This window comes from Lathyrus oleraceus, chromosome 1, assembly GCF_024323335.1.
Source record: "Lathyrus oleraceus cultivar Zhongwan6 chromosome 1, CAAS_Psat_ZW6_1.0, whole genome shotgun sequence".
NCBI lineage: Eukaryota > Viridiplantae > Streptophyta > Magnoliopsida > Fabales > Fabaceae > Lathyrus > Lathyrus oleraceus.
In genome coordinates this window covers 366,857,437-366,878,821 of record NC_066579.1, presented here as the reverse complement: position 1 = coordinate 366,878,821, position 21,385 = coordinate 366,857,437, and the positions used below count along the sequence as shown (strand labels likewise).

General features: G+C 36.3%; 1 protein-coding gene across 1 annotated transcript; it reads left to right on the top strand.

Annotated features, from left to right (window-relative positions):
• Window positions 1-291: 291 nt before the first annotated feature.
• Window positions 292-21,382, top strand: LOC127136928 (DNA ligase 4). The gene is made up of 27 exons (XM_051063440.1): window positions 292-808; window positions 1,619-1,710; window positions 2,279-2,364; window positions 2,441-2,577; window positions 2,911-2,985; window positions 5,224-5,315; window positions 5,684-5,755; window positions 7,131-7,210; window positions 7,292-7,329; window positions 7,411-7,417; window positions 7,579-7,737; window positions 15,478-15,553; window positions 15,979-16,103; window positions 16,204-16,238; window positions 16,325-16,383; window positions 17,120-17,203; window positions 17,677-17,772; window positions 17,863-17,911; window positions 18,022-18,109; window positions 18,193-18,396; window positions 18,846-18,971; window positions 19,055-19,154; window positions 19,238-19,343; window positions 19,550-19,680; window positions 19,819-19,983; window positions 20,168-20,323; window positions 20,522-21,382. Exons 1-27 carry the CDS (start codon window positions 476-478, stop codon window positions 21,258-21,260), a joined length of 3,510 nt encoding a protein of 1,169 aa, XP_050919397.1. The 5' UTR covers window positions 292-475; the 3' UTR covers window positions 21,261-21,382.
• The last annotated feature ends 3 nt before the right edge of the window (window positions 21,383-21,385 follow it).

Sequence of the window (21,385 nt, the reverse complement as noted above, 5' to 3'; positions counted from 1 at the left end):
ATTATTACAGTGTGTGATAAGAGAATCAAATTTTTAATTAAAATGCAAAATAATTTATAAGGGTATTTGATGTATCACTCTTGAAAAATCTTTGTATAAATTAAAAAATAGCAATCATTGATAACAATTAAAAATATAAATAAATTAAATATAATTGCAAGTGTCGATACAAATGCCAAATATATATATATATATATATATATATATATATATATATATATATATATATATATATATAGAGAGAGAGAGAGAGAGGGGGGGAGAGAATATGACTATTTCCAATTTTGCCACTGAAGTCCTAAAACCATAAGAGTACAAAGGAAGTCGTTAGTGTTCAAAGTCCTTTTGCCTTTCATTTTCCAGTCACAACAACACAATTTACACACAAAAAAAAATATTTCACATAACAGTAACCCATTCATAGCGGTTATTCATCTCTCCAAATTCAAATTCCACTCCCAATCCCAAATTCCCAATGACAGAGCAAACCAAGTTCAGCGTATTATGCAGTCTATTAACATGGACACAACGAACCAAATCACCGCCGAAGAAACGCGCCAAGTTCCGGAAGTTTCTCGACTCTTTCTGTCCCGATCGGAACTACTTCCCCGCTATTCGCCTCATTCTTCCTAACCTTGATCGTGAACGAGGCTCCTACGGTCTCAAAGAGTCCGTTCTCGCTACTTCCCTCATTGACGCTCTTGGAATGTCTAAGGATTCCCCAGATGCTATTCGGCTTATCAATTGGCGGAAAGGTGGTTCCAAAACTGGTGCTAATGCCGGTAATTTCGCACTTGTCGCCACCGAGGTTATCTTCTACTACCGTTTTTACTTATTATAAGCTTCCGTTACTAATTTCCGAAAGTAGTAACATGTAGTATTAAGAAAAATAGTACCGTATTTAGGGCATGCTTGGTTCTGTGCTGAAAATTGATTTTGAGTGAATTCATTCTAAAACCGAGTTGAATGTAAATGATTTCTTGTCAAACTTGAGTTGAATGTAAATGAATTCTGGTTAAAAGTGAGTTGAATGTAAAGAGATTTATAGTCGGATAACTTTATGTAAAATTGAGTTGACCATGTAAAACATTTAAACTCAAACTACAAATTCTAGCTTCAATCAATTTTGGAGGCAAAATCAATTCTACTTTGGAAGAATTAAACACCTCAAAATCATTCCAAAATCAATTCTAGACCTCAGAACTAGCAATATGTAGTAGTATTAAGAAAAATAGTACTGTATTTAATGTGTTCATGTATTTAATGTATTCATTTTATGTACCAGTGATCCTAAAACTTTGACTTTTTATCCCAAGATAGTTAGTAGTATTAATTAGAATATATTTGAAAATAAAAATAGTTTTATCTGATAGTTTGAAATGTGATTTAATATTTAGGAACATTTAAAAAAAATGAGATTTACATTTAGGGATGGAGGTAGTGTTTTTATTTCTTCTTTTGTTACTTCCTTGTGATGAGATTTACGTTGTACTTTACTAATTATTTAGGGTTTTGTATTGTGATTGTTTATTGCTTTTGTAAATGATGCTGTTTTGTTGTTGTTGTTGTTGTTGTTGTTATTGTTGTTTTTGCTGAAAATGGAGTGTTTATGAAACAGGTGCTGCAGCTTAGACAAGGTACTGCTTCGGGTGGATTGACGATAAAGGAGTTGAATGATTTGCTAGATCAATTGTCTTCAAGTGAAAACAGGTTTATGGTTTTTGCTTTGATTGTTTCTTCGCTTTATTATCTATGTGCTATGTGCTATGTTTGTTAGTCCCTTGCTTTTTCGAATGTGTGTGGTTGCATTTGCATGCCTAAGCTCTTGAATATGATCAATTTCAGTAGGCACTTTGATAACAGTGTAATTGGACTCCGAAATAGAACTATGAAACTGATTTACTTGTTGGTGTCAACGGGATAAATCAATTAGTACCATTTCTATTATCTACTACAATTTTGTAGGTTTTTAACAACCTGCAGATGGGATTGAAAATTGAACAAGATTGTTTACATTTCACGATGCTTCAATGGTTGCCGTGTTTTAGAAATGCCCTGTTTTGTAAAACTGTTATTGTTTGTGTATAAACCATGAAAACACTTTGCAGTATATTGAACCAGAAGACCTTGTCTCCATGCATTCATATCTAACATGTTGCTATCATAATTTAAGCTAAATTGGTGAAATTGAATATTCAAACAGTCTTAACATCTAGTTCACCATTCCTTATGTAGTTTTTATATAACATCTTTCTTGTATGGGTGACTATGGTTACAGGGGTGAGAAGACTTTGGTTCTTTCAACCCTTATCCAAAAGACAAACGCACAGGAGATGAAGTGGATCATCATGATAATCCTGAAAGGTGTTTTTCATTTGCACCAGGAAATCAATTTAATACCTTAAATAAAACTCAGGCATTTAACTAAATTTCATCGCAGATTTGAAGCTAGGAATTAGTGAAAAAAGCATTTTTCATGAATTCCATCCAGATGCTGAAGACTTGTTTAATGTTACATGTGACTTAAAATTAGTTTGTGAAAAACTAAGGGATAGGAACCAACGTCATAAGCGGCAGGTTAGTTGTGGTTTAAATTATTTTTCAAACTCTATATAGCTTAAAGAGTACTTCATCTCCAGAGCATATTCGTGAATTGATTGTTGTCCATCTTGACATGAACGCTTGTTCAAAAGCCTACTTTCTCGTAAGGTTTTTAAATAGGCCTGAATCCTAACTTTGAAAAGGCTGAGGCCATGTTAGACCTAATGCAAGAAACAGAGAGCTGATTTATCTATTTCCACTTTTTTTTCTCTGGATTATTTGCCATGGAAAATAAAGATAAACATATATATTTAAAGGTTCCTAACAGAAAGCTGTTTCGTACATTTGCATGACTTCTTTTCATTGTAGGATATTGAAGTTGGAAAGGCTGTGCGTCCTCAATTAGCTAAGAGAGTTGCTAACGCAGCTGAAGCATGGAAGAAGGTTTGCTTCACTTTGCCTTTTAATCATCACTTGTTACAATAAAATGGGAAACATTTTGCTACATTCAGGTTGGAAAATCTTAAGTGCATGCTACGTAAACAAAGGAGTATTCAATTGTTGTTCATTGTTATTCTCTCCGCACATAAATAATTAGTTTATTTATTAATTTATGTTTTTACTGTTTTTGCTTCTCTTCAGTTGCTAAAATATGAATTAGACATTTTCATAGGCTGAAATAGTACGGTTTACTCAGTAAAGGACACATTTGTCTAACTATGCCAAGACACTTCAACCAAGCTTTCTATGATGTGCATATCATCTTCCTTTCCACTGCCTCTCCAAACTTCATATGAGCCATTCCTGATCTGGACTTTTCTTACTCTTCATAGAACTATTTGTAAGGCCACAGTCTACCTCCACTTTGAGGCATTGCACTTTAATTCAGTGTTTAACTAGATTAACACCTTTTGTTGTCTCTAGCTTTATCATGATTAAGCTCAACCCGTCTTTCCCCATCCAGCATGTGAACAAACCTGGAATGAGGACAGGGTTTTTCCTAATTATTCAATGAGATAGTACACTGAATATATTTAAAGCCAATATTTACATTTTTATGGCTCAGCAAAGAACCATAGATATTCTCTCCCTTTCCATAAGAATAGCTGAAATTCTATCGTTAAATATCTTCCTTTTTATCCTCCTACCTCAAAATATACTTGCTCCCTCTAAATCAACCTCTATGTATCCTGTGTTTCAGCTAGGTCCTTGGCTCTAGGCTAAACCTTTAAACTTCCAATTCTGTGAATTTATTAAGATCTACATTTCAAAATGTTACTGCAACCATGGTTGTCAAAATCAGGATCTCGATAAAGATCGTTAGGGTATAGAAAAAGCGTGAATCGTAGGATTGTAACACGGATCGTAAGATCCCAACAAATAGATAAATATATAGAAATAACTAGGAAAAATAACCTTAACATAAAATTCTCATTAACTTAATCATCAATAGCAAATACTCGATCCAAAAAAACATAATTTCCTCGGACATAATATTCTCAATGGCAACTAAAACATAATTGTAAGGAAGGAAGAGTATTGCAGTGCAGGAATAGAAAAGATGAGAAGAATAGAAGGATGATTTGAATATATATAAAGGATAGATGAAGGTTAGAAATTTATTCATTGTTTGATTAATCGATACAAAATTCTCAGAGTTCCAATGACTTTTGTTTGCCGCGCAACTTTCACAATCCTTATTTTGCAATTCTTAACAGCTCATTTAAAACATTGCCAGTCCCCAAACCCTAAAATATATGTGCACATCCATTAGGCTTAGTTACCGGGTTGATTTATGGGTCAAATCCAATTGTTTAATGGTTGGGTCAAAACATGTGTGAGACAGGTCAAAACAAAAAATGGATCGTTGGGATCACAAGATCCCACAATTTAAGATGTTTCTCTAAGAGTTCAACGCTCTAGCCAAATACAAGATCCTTGTGACACTTAAATCGGTTGTCAGTTGCCAGAGCGCAAGATCGTAAGATTTCAGAAGTTAGAGCGAGATCCCGACAACCATGACTGCAACTATTATGGCTGATCACTTCTAGATCCGACATACTTGGGAAGTGATATTAGTTTTCTAGGGGGTGTCAGTTAGGATACTTTTTTTCAACCACTTCTATCAACTCTGCAATTAGGTTAAAAGTTATTGATTTTTGAAATTTCTACTCCAACAGTCCACTCTTCAATGTCTGTCCATAGATCTCTGCCACAGGATAAAATTTAAATCCACCAATTAGAATCATGAAATATGAATATCTAGAATGAAATGTAATCTATTTTTCGAATTGTTACAAAATATTTCAGGGAGGGAGGATGGGGCATAATGCCGTTCGTTGGTTTGTTCTTTTTTGTTTGTTTATTTTAGATATAGTAGTGTTGTCTTGTTTTTAGGGATCTTAACTTTTTAGGAATCAATAATAATATTTTATTTCGAGGGATTTTATTCTATCTTTAATGAGTTTGTATCCTTATTTGATTAGTGTAATTAGGATTCTAGTACTCAACCTAACTCATAAACCAGGTCTTCTTCTGTATCACGTCATTATTCCCTATTTGAATATAAGAGAATATCATTGAAAATTTCTTTCTTTTCCTCCTCTATACCATAGTGAATTGATTAGTTGGATATTTATCGGTAACTTTTTATTTTTATTTTTTATGTTTCCTTTTATTTAGCTTCATGGTAAGGAAGTAGTTGCTGAGTGCAAATTTGATGGTGATCGCATTCAAATTCATAAAAATGGAACCGAGATACATTTCTTCTCAAGGTAAGTGCACTTGTGTATTTTGTAACAATGTTATTGTTTTTATATCAGACAGCGGCTCTTTTATGTCAAGAGGATTCTTGCTTTTACACCACCTTCCCAGTTTGTATATGCATGTGTTTGTATGACTTTGATCTTAAAAAGATAAAAATGCTCGGTGAAATGTTTTATAGTTAAATATAGTGCTGCTTATAAAGTGAAGAAGCCAGCAGGTTATTATGATATGATATGGCAGTTGTTCTTTGTTTTTTGTGGGTGTTTCTTTATACCTAGGTATTTCTGAAAATGTCTTACTGTTATGCGCAGTATTTTTTCACTGATTATTGACCAAATAGGTGTTCTGTTATTTACATTGTCACCCATGATTGCAGGAACTTTCTTGATCATTCTGAATATGCACATGCGATGTCAGAAATCATAATACAAAATATTCTTGTAGATAGGTGAGAATGTTTTCTGTAGTATAGTTATGTTCCTGTCCAATGATTTCCTATTCTTTTAATCTTCATGATGGGCAATGTAACTGTAATTTGGAGGGGTTTGTGTGCGTGACATTAAACTTATAGCAACGAGGTTGACCTGGGTTTTTTATGGATTTTAAAATTAATATATACAAAAATTGGAATAACAAGGGCCATGTTCAAGAACACTCATGCAGTATCCACTAACAAGAGTGATGTTCTGATATGTTAGAGGATATAGAAAATATCTTATATCTTGATCTTTGACTATCTAGTATTATCTCTTAAAAAATATTGTCATGAACAACAGAGTGTTTGGTTTGATCTCTAACAACCATTTATGGCTGAGAAAGCATTGCAAACTGGCTGTTGACTGTCTGAGCTCGGGAGGATGATATATCTTCAACTTTTGGTTCTAATGACGGGGAGAATGTCGCAGGCGGTAGTTATATCAATTGTTTTGGCTGAGACTCCGATCGTGGTTCGGTAGCAAGACAATTGGATATGGGTCAGTGTTTATGGCTTCCAAAACCCTAAAACCGAACGAGTGAAACAAAATGAAAGTATTCTAGCACTTGAGGGACCCTCCCCAAAAGCTAGCAATCAGGGGGAACAGCCAAGCCACTTAAATATTCCACCGAGCATCTCATATTATTTGATGTGGGACTTGCGCACCCCATAATACCCAATTCCCTATCGTAGCACTGTCCTTGAAAGCCGATGTCTCAATTGCTGCACCTTTACAATGCTTTCATCGGCCTTTCCAGTTAGCCCTTCTGCAGGTAGCACTTTCATAACCGTTGACAACTAGTTCTAATACCAATAAGTATTCAAGCATGAAGTCCTCCCTTAAAAGCTAGCTATCAGGGAGAAAATCCAAGCCACTTTAAGATTCCACCAAGCATGAGCATCGCATGCTACTTAATCTGGCACTTGAGCACCCTATAATACCCAAGTCCCTATCACAAAACAAGAAAACGGGAAATGAACTACAAAGCTTTGATGCAAGCTGAGTATTTTAGAGTGAAAAACTTGCATTACATAGTAGAATTATACAAACATGCATGCAAGAGAATCTCTCAAATTAATGAAAAATAGGAATCTATATCAGGGATAATCAATTAGAAAGAATTATGATTATAATCAACGATCATTAACAAAATTTATTCTTTGCTAAAACAATAAAAGACACTCCACTATTTTAGAAAGGGGATTCCTCCACCAGTTTTTTTATTCCTACAATATGCAATTTTCTATTAAAATTATTGTATCATTATGAATTTATGATGAGTGTATATATGTGTATGAAAAAACTTATCTATTTTTTTTTTGTTTTTGATCTTATGATCTTATTTAGATGCATACTTGATGGTGAAATGTTGGTCTGGGATACATCCTTGAATCGTTTTGCTGAGTTTGGCTCTAATCAGGAAATAGGCATGTACTTTAATGTCCTAGCCACTGTAAAGCCTTAATTTTCAGTAGCATTGGCCAATTAATATTTTCTTCTCTTGGCAGCCAAGGCAGCAAGGGATGGACTTGATAGTAATAGACAGGTTCTCAATTTTGGGACTTCTTTATCTTAATTTTTTTGAGAAACTGTAGTTCTAATTATTTTTTGTTCTTTCTTGTTGCAGTTATGCTGTATCCTTGTCTCTGAACAGTTCAACTATAAATATCAGCTATCAGTAAATGTGATGTGAATTGGTTTCAATATAGAATGAGTATCTAAATTCGTATATTTTATGAAGGTTTCTAATGGAAGAAAGTTTATGTCCAATATGCCTTGACTCGAGAATGGTTAGACATTGCATTTGATATCCTTTATTTTGGAGATACTAGTGTAATTCACCAAACTTTAAAGGAGCGGCATGAGATTCTACGTAAAGTTGTGAGGCCATTGAATGGTCGTTTGGAAATTTTACTACCTAATAATGGTGGTATCAACAGTCATCGGCCTTCTGGTAAGATTTTCTCAGGAGCAATTTGTCTTGTCATGCATGCTTACTATACTGAAAGACTTCTTCTCCTTGCATGTTAGCAGTTATTCATCCGATCCTGTTGGTTACTGATTGATTAAGTATTCTTTTTGTTTTGGCATCATGTTGTCACTGATGTTGGTATAGCAATAGCATTTCCTATTGATTCAATTTGGATTTTATGAAAAGACTTGTTAAGAGTCCCACATCGGATAATATATAGCTTGAACATGTGTTTATAAGTGGGGGTAATCCTGACTCTCCAAATTGGTTTTGTAGGGTTGATTTAGGCCCAACCACATTTCTTAACAAGACTAAATTTAATATCGATTTCCATTGCCTGACATGTGCAATGAAGTGGCGCAAAGTTGTTTCTTAAATCTGATTAGTGGCGCAAAGTTGTTTCTTAAATCTGATTAGTGGCGCAAAGTTGTTTCTTAAATCTGTTTAGTTAATAAAATTTCAATTATTTTCTTCATATTACTGTGAAGTGAATTCTCAATGAAGATAACTAATATCATTGTAGTAGATAATATCAATGCACAAACCAGATAATATCAATGCACAAACCTTTTTATTCTCCTTCTATCATTTCATCACTCTTTTCTATTTACTTCTGTTGATATTTGTAAATACATAGTGTTAGAATATTCGTATATAGAATAGTCCCACATCGACTATATCATGTAATTAGTTGTAATCTCTCTCTCTATATAATAAAGTCTCCGTAGTGCTTTTAAAACACACGGTTTAACCTAAATGTCTCTTAATCTCTCCTAATTCAATATGGTATTAGAGCCTACTAAGAGACAACTTTTTGCCGTGCTTTACCCGGTTGACCCACTGTCTTCTGGTGATAATTTTTTTTCTCAAACCGTGTCATCACTCCGGTTTGCCTCTAACTTCTCCGGTTTTGCCTCTAACTTCTCCGGTTTTGCCTCTAACTTCTCAAAATTCTCAGGTAAAACCACCTTGCCACCCGATCCGGCTGTTTTTCTCAGCCGCCCCACTCGGCTCCCTCCATCGCTCACAGATCTGGTCTCCTAGCCCCGATTTTGTTTCTTTAAGCCATGGGAGATGTTGATTCCATCTCATTTACTAAAGTTCCGCTTATCCCATGTGAAAAACTAACCGGATTAACCAACTACAACATATGGGCTCGTGCTGTCGATATGTGGTTTCATGGTCAGGGATATGAAGATCACCTAACCACAAAATTGGTTGATGTTGCCGCCGCAAAACTCGCTAAATGGAAGAAAACGGATGCCTCTCTCTGTACTGTGTTATGGTTTTCCATCGCACCCAACCTCCAAGCGCAGTATCAAGCCTTCTCCACTTGCAATGAGGTTTGGGAAAAGGCTAAGAAAGTCTTCTCCAATGACGTTCATTGTCTATACAACGTCATCCTCAAACTCGACACACTGAAGTTGCAAAATATGGATATGCAAGCCTATCTGAGTAAGCTTGATGCCTTGAAAGCGAGTTTCGAAACTCTCATGCCTTATGCAAAAGATGTAACAGCTTATTCCGAACAACAGAGTAAATTTTTCATGGTCATGGCACTTAAGGGACTACCACCAGAACTCGAGTCCGTTCGTAATTAGATTTTATCAGGTACTATTGTTCCTAACTACGATGCAGTTAGTGAACAACTGTTGCGCTTGGCTACACCTTATGCATTTGGTCCGGTTTCCCCTCCATCTATTGTTGCTCCGACACCAGGTGACACTGCTGCCCTTGCATCTCTTGGCAACAATCAGAATCGCCTTCGAGGAGGGTCATCCAACTCCAAACCTCGTCCCAAGTGTGACCATTGTAACCGGCTTGGACATACTATCGACCGTTGCTGGAAGTTACATGGCAGACCTCCACGCCAGGTAAATGCAGCTCAAATTGATAATCCAGATACTATGCAAACTTTACCTTCTCTTCAGAGCCCTACGCCAAGCTACGAGGATTTTCTCAAGTGGTGTCAGAATAATCAAACCTCTGGTTCCACGGCTTCGGTTGCACACACTGGTAATTCATCTGTTTGCTTCTCTCAATCATCTCCTATTGGTCCTTGGATCCTCGATTCTGGTGCGTCTGATCATGTTACCGGTAATAAAGGTCTTTTTTCTTCCCTCTCTACCTCTGGTTTCTTACCGAGTATAACTTCCGCAAATGGTTCTCAAACCCGATCCGAAGGGATTGGTACTGTTCAAATTTTACCATCTCTCTCTGTGACTTCTGTCCTATATGTATCTAATTGCCCATTTAATTTACTGTCAATCAGTCGTTTAACTCGTTCTCTAAATTGTTCTATCACCTTTACTAATAGTAATGTTACTCTGCAGGATCGGAGTTCGGGACAGACGATTGGCGTCGGATGTGAGTATCAAGGCCTCTACTACTTCTCTATGTCATCTACCACATGCTCCACCACAGATTCTCCACTCATTATACATGCACAGTTAGGTCATCCAGGTCTTCCCAAGCTACAAAAGTTGGTGCCTAATCTATCTAAATTGTCCACTTTACATTGTGAGTCTTGTTAGTTAGGGAAACATACTCGTAGTCACTTTCCTGATCGAGTCAATAAACGGGCTACGTCCCCTTTTGCTTTAGTTCACTTCGATGTTTGGGGTCCCTCGCGTACCGTGTCGACTTTTGAGTCTAGATATTTTGTAACTTTTATTGATGATTTTTCACGTTGCACATGGCTATTTTTAATGAAGAATAAATTTGAATTGTTTTCTATTTTTGAACAATTTTATCGAGAAATAAGAACCCAATTTGGTTTGTCTATTCGTACCTTAAGAAGTGACAATGCACGTGAATATTTATCCCAATAGTTTCAAACTTTTATGTCATCCAATGGTATTCTGCACCAAATATCTTGCCCTCATACACCCCAACAAAACGGGATAGCCAAACGCAAAAATCGGCATCTTGTAGAAACCACTCAGACCCTACTAATCCATGGTAATGTTCCTCTCCGTTTTTGGGGGGATGCGGTGCTCACGGCATGTTACCTCATAAATCGCATGCCCTCATCTGTCCTTAATAATAAAATCCCTCATTCAATCCTGTTTCCAAATTCTCCTCTCCACCCAATTCCTCCTCGAGTATTCGGGTCAACGTGTTTTGTACACAATCTCTCCCCCGGTCTTGATAAACTAGCAGCTCGATCACTAAAGTGTGTCTTTCTTGGTTATCATCGTTCCCAAAAGGGTTATCGTTGTTATTCTCATACTCTACAACGATACCTCATATCGGCCGATGTTAGCTTCTTCGAGTTTGTTCCATATTTCGGGTCCAACCCAGTATCTCCGGAACCTCTTCAAGAAAGTACTCCCACACCTTTTCCGGCAGTTATTAATGTCCCGCCTACCATTATCCCCCACCAGTCTATGGCTCCTGACCCCCCTACTTCTCGACCACTTCAAACATATCAGCGTCGTCGCCCAACGTCTGTCGTCCCCGTCCCTGAGGTCATACCTGTCCCTGAGGTCATTGCAGACTCTCCTCCGACGCCTCCGCCATCACCGGATCCGATCCTGCAACCTGAGTCCGATCTTCCGATTGCCCTTCGAAAAGGTATACGTCAAACACGAAATCCGTCTCCACATTATATTGATTTATGTTATCATCGTCTTTCCCCTTTGCAGTATACTTGTTTGTCTTCTTTGTTTTCTGTTTCTATTCCTAAAACTCCAGGTGAAGCATTATCTCACCCTGAGTGGAGGCAAGCAATGATTGATGAAATGTGTGCTCTTCAAAGCAGTGGTACCTGGGAACTGGTTCCTCTACCCCCTGGGAAATCTTTAGTAGGTTGTCGTTGGCTTTATACAGTGAAGGTTGGTCCAGATGGTAAGATTGATCGATTTAAAGCTCGCTTGATAGCCAAAGGATACACTCAGATTTTTGGATTGGATTATAGTGATACCTTCTCGCCTGTAGCCAAGATGGCATCTGTTAGACTTCTTCTAGCCATTGCAGCCATTCGGCATTGACCTCTTCATCAACTTGACATCAAAAATGCTTTTTTACATGGTGATCTTGAAGAGGAAGTATATATGGAGCAACCACCTGGATTTGTTGCTCAGGGGGAGTCATTGAATATGGTGTGTAGGTTACACAGGTCTCTTTATGGTCTTAAGCAATCTCCGAGAGCTTGGTTAGGCAGATTCAGCGCTGTAGTACAACAGTTTGGTATGGTCCGTAGTGAAGCTAACCATTCTGTTTTTTATCGTCACTCAGCCCAAGGGTGTATTTATCTTGTTGTGTACGTAGATGATATTGTCATAACTGGTAGTGATCAGCATGGTATACTCCAGTTAAAACAACATCTCTCGAATCAATTTCAGACAAAAGACCTTGGTAAACTCCGCTATTTCTTGGGTATTGAGGTAGCCCAATCTAAAGATGGTTTGGTGATTTCTCAGCGGAAATATGCTATGGATATTTTGGAAGAAACAGGTTTGTTGAATGCCAAACCAGCTGATACTCCTATGGATCCAAGTGTCAAACTACTACCCAATCAGGGGGAGCCTCTATCTGGCTCAGGAAGGTATAGGAGATTGGTTGGAAAGTTAAATTATCTCACAGTCACACGTCCAGACATTTCTTTTGCGGTTAGTGTGGTAAGTCAGTTCTTAAATTCCCCCTGTCAGGAACACATGGATGCTGTTATCCGGATTCTGAGATACATCAAATGTGCTCCAGGAAAAGGTTTAGTGTATGAAGATAAAGGACATACTCAGATAATTGGATACTCTGATGCTGATTGAGCAGGGTCACCCATTGATAGACGATCCACCTCTGGGTATTGTGTACTTGTGGGAGGAAACCTTATATCCTGGAAAAGTAAGAAACAAAACGTAGTTGCAAGATCAAGCACCGAGGCAGAGTATAGGGCCATGGCAATGGCAACATGTGAACTTATTTGGTTAAAGCAGTTGCTCAAGGAACTTCAAATTGAAGAAGCAAGACCAATGACACTTATTTGTGATAATCAAGCTGCATTGCACATTGCTTCAAATCCAGTCTTCCATGAGAGGACCAAACATATTGAGATAGACTGTCACTTTGTTAGAGAGAAGATCGAGTCAGGTGACATCGTCACAAGCTTTGTCAATTCTAATGATCAATTGATAGACGTGTTTACAAAATCTCTGAGAAGTCCCCGAACTAATTATATATGTAACAAGCTTGGTGCATTTGACTTATATGCTCAAGCTTGAGGGGGAGTGTTGATATTTGTAAATACATAGTGTTAGAATATTCGTATATAGAATAGTCCCACATCGACTATATCATGTAATTAGTTGTAATCTCTCTATATATAATAAAGTCTCCGTAGTGCTTTTAAAACACACGGGTTAACCTAAATGTCTCTTAATCTCTCCTAATTCAATAACTTCTATAAATCTTTTTTGATTTATTTTTATTATTGTTGCTTATGAATCTTATTGCTTTGAACTTTTGTAGCAACAAGAGCAGGGAATGCCCCTGTGAAGACAAAAATAATTTTTCATAAATGTCTATATATTTTATAATTTAAATTGGTTCTTTTTAGAATTACAAATAATTTATAATTTATAATTTTTTCATGAATTGATCTTCATTAAAAAATAATTAAGAGATAATATATATTGTTAACATTTATTATCATCTCATAGTTGAATTTAATTTCTAGGAAAAAGGAGTCAAAATAAATATTCTTGTAGATGTTTAATTGGCTGCATTGTATGGTAAAACACTAGCTGGATTCTAATGTCTTGACTGATGTCATGACATGCTGTGGAGATGTTTGTTTGACTGCATTGTATGTTAGAATATCTAGCTGTACTCAGTATGTTAGAATATCTAGCTGTACTCTGATGTCTTGGCTAATGTCATGACATTCTGAGTAGTGTACTGCAGGTTTAGCTAATACAGGATTTATTGAATGTCAAACTGGATGTTATGATATTCATCCCTGTCAGCAGATACTGAGGAATAGAACAGTGCTTGTTCTGCTATAACTCAGCACTTAGGTTCAGACTGTTTATCAAGAGGATAACAGACCTGGCATAAGGCCTACTGTCTGGATGTCAAACTGGATGTTATGACATTCATTGACAGCATTTACTGAACAATAGGCAGATTGATTTTCTGCTACATTTCAGTATATAGCTCAGTCTGCTTATCAAGAGGATAACAGACCTGATGTAAGGCTCTATGTGTGAATGTCAAATTGGATGTTTTGACATTTATTAATGTACGCTGATACTGAAGTATGGACAGATTGGCTCTGTACAGTACAGCAAATTGTACAGTCTGTTTTAAGGAAAAACAGACTTAGCATATGGTTAATGATTTGGAAGTCAAACTGAATGTTGTGACATTCATTCCTGACAGAATATGCTATATTGTAGGTTGTTTAGTTTTTCTGATTCAGCATTTTTCTCAGGCTAAAATCCAGGAAACCAACAACCAAGCTACAATTAAGGAACCTAACAAATAGCCTATTTGTTAACACACTAATATGTGGAAATTAGTTAGAATCCTATGTGGCACTATTTGTGGAGGTCTTGGAATATATATAGGCTCAAAATAAGGAGATATATATGGAGAGATTTTAGGATTGAAGACCTTGTTTGTAGCAGAAAGTTTCTGCTGACTTTGTAACAGCAAAGAACAAGTTTGCTGCGATTTCTGAAGGCCCAAATCCAGTTGGGTGATTAGGTTATAAATAGCTTATTGTAACCTAGTTTTTGTAAGCCTCTTAGAATGAAAATTTAGGGGTGTGTGTGAGGTAAACCTCCCAATCTGTGGGAAGGTTACCATGTGTTTCTCAGTGTTCAAAGCTGAGAGTATTTGTAACTCAAAGCCTGTAGGCAAGAGTGATTATGTTCTTGAATGAAGCTGTGAAGCAAGTTCAAGATGTTTTGCATTACATTGTAATTGTTGTGATAGGAATGGAAACTGGAGGTTTCTATCTAGGAGTTCCTAGGTATAGATTGCATTGGGTAGGGATTAAGTGAAGAGTTGTAAACGGGGGAGTTTAACTCTGAATTAATACTGCTGATAGTGGATCTTCTTCCTGGCTTGGTATGCCCCCAGACGTAGGTGATGTTGCACCGAACTGGGTTAACAATTACTTGTGTTTTACCTTCTGCATGTTATAATTTTTTCTGTTATAAAATAAGGTAAACCTGTAATGCTGTAACAGATGATGTTCAAATCAATGTTGAGACATCATGCTGTTAACTGTGCAGGCTCAACAGAAGTAAGTGCTATGTTTGATCTCTGCTGTGTCTTTGTACCAGATGGACAGAACTGAGTGTTCTTCCATTCTATGGTGATATAGTAGCAGATGTCGTGACATCTGTGAATGTGTGCATATCAGTACTAGTTTGTAATTTGTATAACTGTCTTGCTGTATTAGTAACAATGTTAGATCAGATGTCATTACTTGGAGTAGAACATCTAAACTCTGACTATGCCAGAATTTCAATTCTCAATTATTTTAATTTTGCACATTTAATTTGAGGGAACCATTTTAAATGGGTGATGGGTGATGGTAATATCTTCCCTTCAAAGGATGTAAATGAGTACAAATGGAAAATTCAAGTGTAAATATATTGACATATTTATTTGTTCAGTGATGCAATGAGTTAGCATATGCTCATATAACATTGATGACCATGTGTCATATGTTGATTGATTGAACAATCTCTATCCCATTGTGATATGCAGGTGAACCATGTTGGTCCCTTACTGCTCAAAATGCGGATGAAGTTGAAAGATTTTTCAAAGAAACCATTGAAAATAGGTCAGCAAAAATATATTTGGACATTAAAACAGTAACCTTTTTTATTTATATAATCAAACACTTTTTTTTTCTTGTGATTTTTCGCAAGACAATGTAACCTAGGATGGTTTAGAATGCCTCAAACACTTGATAGCTATTTCATATTTCTAGCTAAAGATTCCACAGTTAAACATGATAAATGAACTAAAGAAGAATAGTCATAATCTAGCAATAAATGAATTTAGGACAATAGCAGCTCAATTCTGGTTCTTTAGTGTCTACCTTTTTCAGGTCTTAGCAAGGTTGACTACACTTCTCTTTGTACTATTTTTGTGTGAAGAATATGATTATTTTCCTTTGATTCTAAAATATAGCTTTAATAAAAGTAGAAAAAAAGAATAAATTGGATGTGCTTCTTAAGAATTTTATTTATCTCCTTTACTTAGAGACGAAGGAATTGTAGTAAAAGACCTCAGCTCTAAATGGGAGCCCAGTGACCGCAGTGGAAAATGGCTGAAATTGAAGCCTGAATACGTTCAAGCTGGCTCTGATCTGGATGTACTTATAATAGGTTTATATGATTTGTATTCTTAAATTTAACAGTTATGTACATCTTGGAGTAGCTTGGTTAACATAGTTATCTTGACTTTTCTGTTTTTGATGATTTCTAGGTGGCTACTATGGTTCCGGACGACATGGGGGAGAGGTTTCATCATTATTTTCTAGCAATTGACTTTATATCAAATTATTCTTTTGTAAAATGGACTTATAGAGGCATTTTTTTCATTTCAGGTTGCTCAATTCTTGGTGGGCCTTGCAGAGCGTTCATCCCCAAATACACATCCCAAACGGTATAAATGTTTTAGGGTGTATTATGTTTTTTATTCTTATTAATATGCCAAAATTTGGTTTTGCTCTTTCTTTAGTTTCGGTTTAGTTTGTGGTTTCTTGCTCTTTAGAAGTGACCAATTTTAGTCCTTATCGTTCAAATGATTATGTCAAGTGATGACGTGGCAAGTAGATTAGCTACATCTCAATGCATAATCGGTTAAAAAATTGCAAGGCTCAAGCTCGACATGTCATTTTAAAGGTTTATTTCATATCAACGTCTGAAACTAAGTCATTTGACCTATGTTTAAATAGACAAATTTGCTAATAGTTAAGAGTTTCACATTGGAAAGGATATGGCCTGAAAATATGTTTATAAGTGGTAGACAATCTTCATCCTACAAGATAGAAGAATGAGTTACGTCTATTATAAATACCTACGATGGTATCAGAGACCCTATAGCAAATCTGCCCGGCCACGTGATATCAAGTTTCCGATATCAGATCACTCGGGTCACGCTCAAGATGTTCAACCTTAGACATGAGGTGTGTGTGTTAAGAGTCCCACATTGGAAAACGTTGCCTGAAAACATTTTTATAAGCTGATTTTGTAAGGTTAAGTTAAACGGTTAACTTAAACCCAACCCAACCCAACAAGATTAAGTTCAATTCTTGGTGACTAGCTTGCTTTAACCTATGTGCATAGTTATCTATGTCTATTTCTATTAATATTCTCCTGTTTTTTTCTTTTCTTTTCAGGTTTGTCTCCTTTTGCAGAGTTGGTACTGGACTTTCTGATGACGAGCTTGAAGCAGTAGTAACCAAACTGAAACCTTACTTCAGGTTGGTTATATTGGGAAAAAACTAAGTCCTACATTGAAAAGAGATAAGGCCTGGAAATATAAATAAGATGCATCCCTCACCATTCAAAAACCTAATATTGTATCAAAACCTATCTATTCGGGCCACACACCAAATTATTCACGTACCTAGCTCAATTGTGCTGGATGTGAGGGGTGTATTGGAATAGGCTCAGTTATTACATTGAAGAGAGGTAAAACTTGAAAATAATTTGTAAAGAGAAGGCACCCATTAGTTCACAAATTGGTTTTGTAGCTAGACCCTATATAAAAACCTTGTAGGTTTTATGTGTTTCAATTTTATTCATGAGGTAGTATCTCATTAGTTTTGTTGTGTCGTGTCTTAGTTGTCTTTATTTTCTGGTATTGAAGCAGAAAAATTTAAATTATGTACTCAATCAAATATCTTCAACTTTTAGTTTAAGTCTGCCTTTTCTCTCTCTCCCTCCCTCTCAGAAAGTATGAGTATCCAAAGAAGAGGCCACCGAGTTTTTATCAAGTTACTAATCATTCCAAAGAAAGACCTGATGTGTGGGTCGATAGCCCTGAAAAGTGAGTATTTTAAACATATGTTTGAACTCTGAATTACATATCACTAGCATTTCCAATGTTGATCCACAATTACCGTTCTCTTTTATGCAGATCAATTATTCTGTCTATAACCAGTGATATCCGAACTATAGAATCTGAGGTGTGATCTTGAAAATACAGTGTCTATCTGAGTTTGGAATAATTGTAGTCTATGCAGTCTTTCTTGTTTCTTGAACTGCACAGTTTTAATCTGAATGATTTTATTCGCAGGTATTCTCTGCACCTTACTGTCTGAGATTTCCTCGGATTGACAGGGTGAGATATGACAAGGCTTGGCATGAGTGCCTTGATGTACAATGTAAGGGATTTACAAAATATGTTGTTGCATATTCATTGGTGATTTTGCTATCAGGTTAATTCATTTATTTCCCCCCTTTGCAGCATTTATAGAATTGGTGCAATCTAGCAATGGTACCACACAGAGGGATACAGAATACGGGAACAAGATGGGCAGTAAACAAAAACACATGAAATCCTCTATAAAGGGAGAAAAGAAAAATGTGTTAATTGTTCCTTCTCATTTAAGTCAAACAGATGTTTCCAGTGTTAAGGGAGGTTCCTTAATGTTTTCAAATATGATGTTCTGTATCCTGGAAACCTTGCAAGCTACCAATCATCTGTCCTGCTGATTTTATATATTAGAAATATGCTTTTATACTTATTTGCAAATTACAGCGTTGTTATAAATGTTTCCAACCCTAACTATTAGGATAAGGCTTGGTTGTTATCATGGTAGTCAAATTGCGTGGTGAATTGTAAAGTCGTAGGAGTTCACGATGTTAGTCGTGCTCTGCGATTTAGATCTCACAATGTTATCATCTATCCAGTCGCATTTTGGTAAAATCATACTTGTTATTGTTCACTTTTTCATGTTAAGAATTGTGTATAAAGCACATGTCCATTCTACCAATTATTTTTAAAAGTTTTGATAGTGTAGCAGCATGAGAGAAATAACTCATAATTTTAATCATCCTGACTGATCTGAAAATTGTTAATTGTACAAAATAGTTTCCCTTGACATGTATAATGTATAGATTTTGTCAATGTCCCTCCATCTCATTCTCTCGAGTCCTTCCACAAATTAGTTGCTGAGAATGGCGGCACTTTCTCAATGAATTTGAATAACTCAGTCACCCATTGTGTTGCAGCAGACAGCAAGGGTTCTCCCTCTATCTCTGACATCAGCTTGAAAAAGAGAGTTTTATTGGCTGCAAATTTAATAAGGACTGCTATTTGTCTGTAGGGTTTAAATTTGAAGCAGCAAAACGTCGTGGTGATATCATTCATTATACCTGGGTACTAGATTGCTATGCACAAAAGAAACTCATCCGCTTACAGCCGAAGTGAGTTCCTGACTGAATATAGACTTACGTAATGCTGTAAAGCTCTTCTGATTGTATGTTGCTTTCAATGTTTCCTATGAAAGATACTTCCTCTTCCTATCTGAAGAGACCAAGAAGAAGCTACAAGAAGAAATTGACGAGTTCTCGGACTCTTACTACTTGGATCTCAATCTTGGAGACATCAAACAGGTAAGTTGCATTAGTGTGTGTATACCCGAGTCATATCCTCTTTTCCTTGTGTGCCATGTATGTTCTACTGTAAGGTGCATTGTTTATACTATAATGTAGCTACTTCATTGATGTGCCATGGTTTTTTCCCTTTAGTAATATTTGACAAAGATCTACTTAGGTCATTCCTCGGTATATTTAGTTACCTTTCATTCATCATTTTGCAGCTCTTAGGCAATATTAATAGGTCAGAAGATGTCAGTACTGTCGATCATTACAGGAAAAAATACTGCCCAAAGGATAAGTGGTCTGTCTTCAATGGATGCTCCATTTATTTCAAAAACACAATGCAATCATTGTAAGCTACTGTAAATGTGGAATTGGATCTATGTTTTTTACTAAGCACATAATATGGGATTTAGGATTTTGGTCATGATCGTATAAACTTTTCCTAGTTTTCTTTGTTGCTTTCTGATTGTTCTGTATTTTCATACAGGAAAGAAGATTGGCAATATTTATTGGAACTTTCTTCAAAGAGACTCAAGCTTGAAGTTCTCATGGGTGGTGGAAAATACACCTCTAATCTCAATTTTGCAACTCATGTAGTGGCTTTGTTCACACCAAGTTATCATACCAACTATGAAGAAGAAATACAGAGCAGGTAAGTGATCTGTTTGTTGGCAACTCGTGTGTTGAATGTTTATCATTGACTCCTTACATTTGGTTTGAAAGAAAAAGGTGAATATTAATGAGTTGTATATAATTTATTTATTATTTATATTTTATAGCCTTTAACACTTCTATTTTGGGTTTCATTTGGTGTGGGATGTACTTCAACTGTGTAGTTTCACTTCAATTGAGAGAAAACTATTCCGGAGCAAGAGGTTGCATGTAGTTAATTCCAAGTGGTTAGAAGATTGTTTGAACAGTTGCCAAAGATTATCAGAGGACACGTATAGCTTGAAGTCCTATGGAATAGAAGAGTCAACTGCTGAGGATTGGTAAGTTAATCCATGGAAGCATTTACAATCTCCTCCTTATTTGGAGACAAGGATTTAAATCTTTGCACGTAAATGCATTGATGTTGTTATATACTGATATCTGTCCCTCAATATAAGTCATTGTAGCAACAAAAAAATCTTATATTTATATGTCGTTTTACAATATCAACAAAGTATTAATTTCTGGCTCTGTTTTAGTGAACATGACTTGGCGGTGGATGCTCATCTGGTTGAAGATAATGTAGGAAACCAAAATGAATCTTTCTCTAATAAGGGAAGTAAACAGAGTAGTGCAAAAGCTGTTTCTCAAGACAGTTTGGGTTTGGCATCACAAGGGGCCCATGGTCAAAGGAAACGAGGAAGACCTGCAAGCAGAGGTGTTAAAAAAATAAAACCAGACGGAAACCAAGCTCGAAGAGCAAGATCACAGATTGCAAAAAAACGCGCTAAAATAAGTGAATATGAATCAGATGAAAGTGATTCTCTTGAGAAAAGACCATATGAGCAAGAGGTTGACATTACAGAAGGAAGTTCTGGATTTCACAATGAACAGTCAGAACTACACGAGACTGAGAAAACTCGCAATGTCCAAGGTACTGAAGGAGTAGAAATTTCTGAACAAAACAAGAAAGTTGAGCTAGAGGATTTCAACTACAACCAAGATGAAAATATGCTGGCTCCTGAAATCGGATTGGATGATGGGCACAATGACCAAAGCAGTCAGGTGACTGAGAAGCTTGAAATTATGACTGATCCTATGCAGGCAATGTTACTTGATATGATTCCTAGTCTTGCTATGAATAAAGTTGAGCAACCTACGAATCATCGTGTTGAAGAGGAGAAGCGACGGGAAATCTCCAAGGAAGAGCCTTCGGGTACAAAGAAAAAGAAAGTTAGTTTCAAGGCTATGGCTGCTGACTTGCTCAAGGATTGGTAGAGCATTTAGATGGATTACTAAGTTATGAGTGTATGGCTAACAAGTACTTGTTTAAACTAGTTTTATTTTATTTGCTTGTGAATTTCGTTCCTGGTTTATTTCTAGATGTGACTGATTCTATCTTT